The sequence below is a fragment of the Odocoileus virginianus genome, chromosome 9, assembly GCF_023699985.2.
Source record: "Odocoileus virginianus isolate 20LAN1187 ecotype Illinois chromosome 9, Ovbor_1.2, whole genome shotgun sequence".
Classification (NCBI taxonomy): Eukaryota; Metazoa; Chordata; class Mammalia; order Artiodactyla; family Cervidae; genus Odocoileus; species Odocoileus virginianus.
In genome coordinates, this window is record NC_069682.1 from 31,154,628 (window position 1) to 31,162,811 (window position 8,184).

The 8,184-nt window shown below is 48.0% G+C and overlaps 1 protein-coding gene across 7 annotated transcripts in view; it reads right to left on the minus strand.

The window, feature by feature from the left end:
• The window catches only part of ZEB1 (zinc finger E-box binding homeobox 1), a 190,165-nt gene extending 183,103 nt beyond the window's left edge, over positions 1-7,062 (minus strand). For 4 of the 7 annotated variants that reach the window (XM_070472143.1, XM_070472139.1, XM_070472142.1 and 1 more), the window contains exon 1: positions 6,973-7,062. In XM_070472143.1, the coding sequence (XP_070328244.1) occupies positions 6,973-7,030 (58 nt within the window). In that variant the 5' untranslated portion in view covers positions 7,031-7,062. Of the gene's footprint in view, positions 1-4,548; positions 4,667-4,865; positions 5,499-5,568; positions 5,675-6,972 lie in introns of those variants that run through there. The other 3 variants (XM_070472144.1, XM_070472141.1, XM_070472140.1) reach the window with 3 other exon arrangements.
• Positions 7,063-8,184: the final 1,122 nt, after the last annotated feature.

Here is an 8,184-nt window from a genome sequence, read left to right on the forward strand (position 1 = left end):
ATTAGATCTGTGGATTAAATGGATATAAGGCCTTAAAAATAAGAGAAATCAGACTGTATTGTAGCTTGGTAACCATGAATAGTAACCGAGGTATCTGAAGAATAGTGATGTCACATTTTACAAAAATAAAATTGAAATCAATATTTAAAATATCTTAAAAGCTGAAATTAGAATATACCTAAAATTTTGAAACTGGAACATATTAAAAGAGAAAAGGGATGTCTTGCAATATTTTTAGAATAATAAACATGAGAAATTGACATCACTCCCATATTTATCTTTATCCACATTGAAGTTTAAATATGGATGGGGAAGGGGCGGGGGATGGGGAATGGGAATTAAGAGGTCACGAAACATCTGTTCCTAATAATTCCAGCACAGATACAGTTGTTCCTGCAGGTCCCCCAGGCCACCATGCTATGAGGTCTTCCACCAACAGTTACAGTCTAGACTCCGAAGCCCAGAGTCTACAGGAATCCACAGTCTCAGGAATCCACAGAGTTGACTATAGGAAAACACGTATGTGGACAATTAACTGCATTCTCTATGTCTACAGGGGACCTCTATTAAATACCAAGAAAATGTTTGAAGACATAAACAAGAGGAAAATAACTTCTTAGAGAATGAATAAAGAATCTAATAACATTTCATAGCTATTAACACAAGCTTGTACTTGAATACCTTTTTTGGCTGATACTTTTGAAAAATCTTTCAATTTATCTACACCCGCATGATATTCTCCAAAGTACGTTCTAACAAAATTAATGAAGTGGGTTGTAAACATTAATTTTTTTCTCTGAATACAATCTACTAGAGGGCCTCTTGCTATTTAAGTATACTGCCATACTTTCAAGACACCCAGTTTCAGGTTAACCAGCAGCATAAACCACCCCCATCATGCACACAACATACTTAACTGTATTTGGTAAAATCAATGCCCTAAGAATGCTTCCTTTACAGCTATCATTCTTCAAGCACTGTTCCACAGGGATGTTTGTCAAAGGGACAAACTTCAAATTATGACACGAAAAATTCGGGGAACTGATGGCTAGTTACCAGTGCTGTACGCTGTACTTGAAAGCTGCTATGAGAAAAGGCTGAATGTTCTCATCATGACAACAACAAACTGGTAATTATGTGAGGTGAAGGATGTGTTAACTAACCTTACTGTGGTAAACACACTGCAATACATATGCGTATCAAATTATCACATTGGACACCTTAAACTTACACAGCGTTATGCATCTATTACATCTCAGTAAAACTGGAAAAAATAAGAAAAAAGTCACTATCTCGTCCAAAGGGAAGATGATTTCCTACAGCAAAGCTTATACAGTAGGTCACATTTCATTTTAACCAAGGTTGCTGCAAAACTTTTCCTACTCTGTGTATATCCATTTGTTTTCCACTTTTAATACACCTATTTTAGCTATTATTTAGCTAGTTATATGCACAACATAGTCTTTCAAAAAGTATCTTCATTTTATATTTTATTTCATTTTTAATATATTGCATTTTATTTCCTAATTAAGGCACTTTAATTTAAAAATTTTAAATTTTATGTCAGTAATGAACTTTATTTAGCTTATAGGTCTGGGAGAAATGAAGAGACATTGCCCCATAAATTAGTGATCATACTGCAAGGATTGTGGTGGAGGTGATGGTTTAGTCACCAACTCAGGTTCCACTCCTGTGGCCCCATGAACCGCAGCCCACCAGGCTCCCCTATCCATGGAATTTCCAAGGCAGGAACACTGGAGTGAGTTGCCACTTCCTTCTCCAGGGGATCCTCCCCTTTTTCACACCTAAATACTACTATCATTTCATCAAAGCCTCTAACCTCCCACTGCACTTCTGCACATTAATGCATATCCTCTTCCCAAATCTGTGTGATTTTTCTTTACCTCTTCTGTAATTCACGACAGGTAGTTAAGAGTAGCTAGTGATATAATTCCACATGATACTGCATCTGTGTTTACATCTGGCTCTAATCACATGCTTAGAAGTGATTTATACAAGGGAAAGCAATAAAGGAGAAAAAAATAAAAACACAACCAGGAGAAATAATTATGCTGTTATTTTAAATGTATCATTTCCAATTTGATAGAACTTTCTTACCATATGCTTCAAAGCTATCAAAATTGCAAACACAGGGTATGGTATTTTTAAAAATACTGTCTACAAGAAGGAAGAGAAAGTACTAACCAAATATTCCATATGTTTTTATATCAGAGTCATCTTAACAAGTGATTGATGCTTCCAATTTATAAGATAGTTTAAGTTTTGCTCCAAGCTACAACTGTACATGTCATGGCTTCGTGGTAAAGTTCCTTAGTTCGTTAAAAAAAAAAAAATAAGTAAACCAACACTATTCACTATTGACTCTTAAGAACTGGTAGAAAAGCAATCTCAAGAACTACGTCAGGAAATGTGAACCTGTACACACAAACACACACTCTTGAAGAACTATGACACCCTAAAATGAGAAATTCACACAAGTTTACCTGATAATGCAGTTAATTCCTACCTGAATTCCTACAATTCAAGATAAAGAGTATTACAATTGCATTATGGTAATGGTGTTGGTGCATTAATAGAGAAACCATTAAAAATAATTAGGGAGATAAATATTCCTGACATTTGACCTAAGTAGGAATTTCAAAAGTTTACAGTTACATTAACATAATTATATAGACACACACCGAAAAGATATAAACACACTGATTCTTGTGCAATATAAATTATAGTATCAATTTACATTTGTTGAAAAGTGAGAATTCTCTGAATACAAGCATACTAATTAATAAACTGCAGAGATTTTTAAATGAATTTAAAACTTCAAAACAAATGTACATTCCTTAATTTTCAGTTGGTCAATTTAAAATTTATGTTACTACCTGATTCTGAATCTTAATTAGAAGGGGCGGGAAAGACAAAATCACTAACATCTGAGTAACCGCTGTTTAATACCTTCTTCAGAAGTTGTCTGCCAACCCATGTATAGTTTAAGTCTACATAAATCATGAAAAAATAATTACACAGTATCACCAATTTCAAATTTTCTTACCATATTCAAGCATTTACATCTTTAATGTCTAAAAGTATATATTCCCAGAGATCTTACTATGAATGAAAAGGGAGTTAAAAATATAGTAATTATGTAAAATAAATATGGACAAATCATTACATATTCTTCGCCAAACCTACCAACATAAAACTGTAAGAAAGCAGTAATACAACTGGTCTAAAGCAAGACTAAATTGATAGCAACCTCAATTTCAAGATTCAAAAAGATCACATTTATAAAACTATCCAAGCTAAAACAATCGTACTTCTTTCCAGTCCTGGCAGCCTAGAAAATGCTTATGCCTAACTTACCTAGGGCTAGTTTTAAATAACGGTTAAGACCCAGAATTACATGGAAGGTCCCTATCAAAGCAGAGGTCCCAAATCAACAGGAGATATGACAGGTTTATGGTATACTAAAGCAATAATCATTTTTGTTAGCATCCTCTACTGGTGGTTTCCAAAGACAGCAAGCAGAAATGCAAATGACAGAAGATATGTACCTGCTAGTCCATCCAGGGTGAATTAATCAGTGTGTGGTCATTAATGACTAGAGTACGTTTCTCAAAAAAAAAAAAAAGTAACCACAAAGAGAAGTGGAAAATGAGAAGACAGATTTTGAAAATACAGCAAACAAAGCATTACATTATAAATGGTAAAAAATCAATTTAAGCCATTCTAATGCCACTCCTTTAGAGACAACTAACATCATTACCATAAAGTTACTACATAAGGTTTGATGCTTTCGTCAAACCTTGCTCAACTGGTTTGCCCCCATCAAGTCACATTACTTGATGCTCCCATTAATATCCTACTCTGCAGATATATTCCAGAGAAGAAATTAAAATATTTTACTGGAGGCTGAGCAGAAAATCTGCATGCCTTATCTCAAAATGAACAAAAAATTATTTACATATAAATTACAGCATAAAGCACCTCCATGACTATCTCCCACTGTATACATCCCATCATTTATTCCTTCATTAAAAATATTTAAGAGTTAACATTTTTTCCAAGCGATTCTCTCCAGTAAACAACTGCAACTTACATATGATTGCGTTGCTAAGAAATCCTAACCAGCACCTATCCTGAGGTTTCACAACACAATGGCATGTAACTTCATTTTTAATTTGCAAATCAGGAGGCTTAATCAAATAGCGTGGCTGTAATAATCAGCAATGGATGAAATGCATCTGAGAACAAAAAGAAATACAAGGACGGAGCCAAAAGTGATGAAAATGGAAGATACCTGTAGTAGCACAGTGCTATCCGAAACACCTTTTGTTTTCTGAGAGTAATGCTCACTGCAGACAAGACGTTTTGTGCTAAACATCGCCAAATCTGTTTTTCTAATGTTAAACACAAAGGAAAAACACTGACAGCAAGCGTGGTAAATAAATCCCTCCCTTGAGAATGAAAGCAGCAGACAGGAGGGGGCTGACATACATGCAGGAGAAAAACTAAACACCATCTTTTTTCTACCTGCACAAGTTGCCATTTGCTGCAGCGATCCAACAGCTCTCTTTCCTGTTGATTTCAAGTACCTTTCAGGATCGCTTTTTCCCCTTAAGTCATCTGTTGATATGCCTGATGGGTGTAATATTCACATCCCAGGATCTTTAGAAGAAAAATCCATCCTTTCCTGCTCAGGTAAACATGTTTACAGCAGCTGCACAGACGCTGGGTGGTTCAGACTCACATGTCACACACATGTCGTCAGCAACAAGAAAAGCCCCTTTCTCTGGCGATGAACATTTTAAATAAGGTAAAACGCGAACAGCCCTTTCAGACCAACTTACCTTTCATAAAGCCACATCAGCGACAGCAGCAACAGCTCAAGATAGCACACACACTGACGCTAAAACAGGAAATTAAAATTGCAATAGCCTGTGCCCCGCTCCTGGCCGTAACAAGTCATCTCTCCACAACGAGGACGCCAAATATTAGTTATCGATCATCACTTAACAGACGTCTTTAAAATGCAAATGTGTGTTTGGATAACTAAGACCGTTCACGAAAGCGGCGATTTCAATGTCGGCTCGAATAAATTAAAATTACGTTTACATCTTGAAACCGCCTAAAAACCTCCGTATCTGCTTCTAGACAGGAAATCCCACACAAAATCTAAAATTGCCAGGAAAGGTTACAAAACCTCGCGTTTCGCATCCCGGAGGGGAGGGAGAAAGGGAGCCCGGGCCTGGGGGTGGGGCGAGCGCCGGAGAGTTTTGACTTAAACCCGTATTTCCTCATTTTCTGGAGGATACGGCGATCCCGTTCCAGGCGCATTTATTTCCCTACTCTCAGAAACTCGTTTTAAAAATAACGCAGGAACCCATACGAGCCCCTCGGTCCGCTAGGTCCGTGCAATTCCTTATATAGACTCGGCCGCAGCCAGCGACAGGGCCGTAGCCGCCCATTATTCTCCAAACAGGTACCGGGCGGGCGGGGGCCGCGCTCCGGCCTCGGCCCTGTCGCCGCAGGAACTGTCCAGACAATACCCACCAGCAGACGGTCGCCGCGGAGCGGGCGGGCGGGCAGGCGCAGCATCGCCCCCCAGATAAGCAGAAATGCAACCAACTTCCACCGTCTCTCCCCACCGCAAAGGGCGAGTGTGCAACCCACCAATACATGTTCGGGGCTCGCTCGCTCGCTCTCCCGTTATTATTGTTATTTTTCTAAACTCTCACGCCAGGCAGATGGGGGGGGGGGGTGCGCCCCTCCCCGCGCAGCATCAGCACTCATTAGTAAACCCGGCGGCCGCCGCCGCCGCTGCCGCGCGGGCAGCGGCGCCCCGCGTCCGTCGGTCCGGCCGCCCCCTCCCCCACACTCCTTCCACCCGAGACCCCGAGCGCCATCCAAGCTCCCTTCGCCGGCTTCACGCCCTGCGCGTCCGGCCCAGGTAACAACTTCCCCAAACCGAAAGAGAACAAGGGAGGCGCACGCTCGGCAGCCCATCCCCGCGCGGAGGAGGCGTCCTCCCGGGCGGGGGGACCTGTCTGCGGTGCCTCCCGGTCCCGAAACCAGGTAACAACTCTGCCAACCCGCCGCCGCCGCCCCCCACGCACAAACCCCGCGGCTCCCACGGCCGCGGTTCCGCGCCCGCCCCGCCCGCCGGCTCCCCGCGGGACGCGGACCGCGCTCGGGGCGCCTAAGGGACCCGCACCCCACCCCGAGGACCGTGAAGCCCCGTCCCGCGCCGAGCGCGCCTCGCCGGCCGCTCCCAACTTTACCGCCACCGGCCCGGCCCGTCCGCCCGCCGCGCGCTCCGCGCACACGCGCGCACGGACGACACGCAGCCCGCGGCCGCCGCGTCCCGCCGCCGCGCGCCCGCAGCCCGGCCAAGCCGCGGGGCCCGAGCCACCGCGCCGGCGGGGCCGCGGCGCGCGGAAGCCACTCTGCACGGGCAAGCGTCGGGCACAAGTTAGTTCCTCAGCTCCGGGGCCTTGGCGCCGCGGGGACGAAACGCCGAGGGCGCCGAGGAGGCGGGGAGGGGGGCGCCGAGGGGGCACAAGAGTGGGGAAAAAGTGCGGAAAGAAGCAACAGCCGCTCCTCCCCGAGCCCAGAAAAGTGGGTGCCGCGTCCCGGCCGCCCGCCCGCCTGCCTGCGCCGGGGATGCGGCGGCGGCGGCGGCTAACGGTCCAGCGAGGCGGCAGGGGCGGCGGGAGCCGCTAGGCGGAGAGACCAGGTAAGAGACATAACGGTTCAGGGAGAGCGGGCGGCCGCGGCGCGGCTCCGGCGGCGGCGGCCCGGAGGGGGGCAGAGAGCACTACTTTCTACTTTCCCACTCCACTTGGCCCGTCCCTGCCCGGCCGCCCCCAGCCCAGCTCGCCCCCCTCGCCCTCGGGGGCGCCCCGGGCGCCCGGCTCCCCCTGACTCCGCCGCTCCCCGGTCCCCTCCGCCACTCACCGTTATTGCGCCGCGGGTTCGCCTGCTTTCTGCGCTTACACCTGGGGCCATCCGCCATGATCCTCTCGCTTGTGTCTAAATGCTCGAGTCACCTCCTCCCCCTCCCTCCCTCCCCCTTCCCCCCCCCCCCCCCGCCCCTCCGCCTCCACCCCTCCCCCCTCCCCACCGCACCTGGTTTACGACACTCGCGGCTTTACGACATCACCTTCCTTACACCTAGAGCCACTCGCTCTACGGCCGGAACCTTGTTGCTAGGGAGAGGACGGTTTGCGGCAGACGGGGGAGCAGCTGAGTTTGCATGGAGGGGCGAGGAAAAAGTTTCCTCCAGGTGTCGCGGGCGGGGGTGGCGGGGTGGGGGCGCGGGGGAACCGTGCGGACGTGGTCCGGAGGGCGACTGGCCGTCGGAGCCGAGAAAGGTAAAATAGGAGCTCTGAACTGGCCACACCCGCTGCTGCCGCCAGGGGCACGTTCGGGTCTGGCTGATTCTCGAAGGCATCCCGTGCCCTCGGAGCCGCCCCCGGAGTAGCGGGATCGACCTGTCCTCCTTTGGCCTTACGGAGGGCGGGGTTGAGGGGCGGTTCACGCAACCCCGGCCGCCCGGGGATGCCCCGCGATCGGGGGGCGGGCAGGCGGGTCTGGGGAGCGGCGGGCGGCTGTTTCGGAACACGCGGCGCCCCGAAACTACCTGACCCCGCACGTCGGACTCCCAGCCGCTCCTCGGACGTACAGTCCCCCCCCCCCCCCCCCCTGCCTAGCAGACCGGGGGTGGGAAGTGACTTCAACGAGGTAGAAGTTCAGCTGGACCGAAAGAGGGGCGAGAAGTTCCGCTTGCGAGCCACCTCGGCGGTGAAGCGGAATGAGTAATCCCCACGCCAGCCTGTCTCACTTCCTCCTGCGCGCTGGGCGCTCACCTGCTGTCACCTCGGCCGCCCCCGCCCCCAGGCCGCGCCCTCCTCCCTGCGGCCACGTCCGCCCTGCTGCCCCCCCCCCCCCCCGCCCCGCCCCAGTACCTCGCGCAGATCCGAGGCCCCCAGACTTAAAGAGTTAAGGTGTTAACAGGCCACAGTTTAGTATCTGGGTGGGCAGCGGTCGCTGTGCAGAAACTTAGGGAGTGAAACGAGGGCTGGCAGGTGTGGTCTTGGCAGGTGATGGATGGCGATCTTATCTCGATCTGCGTACAAGTTCAGGGATTTCTGAAAGACCACGTAGATA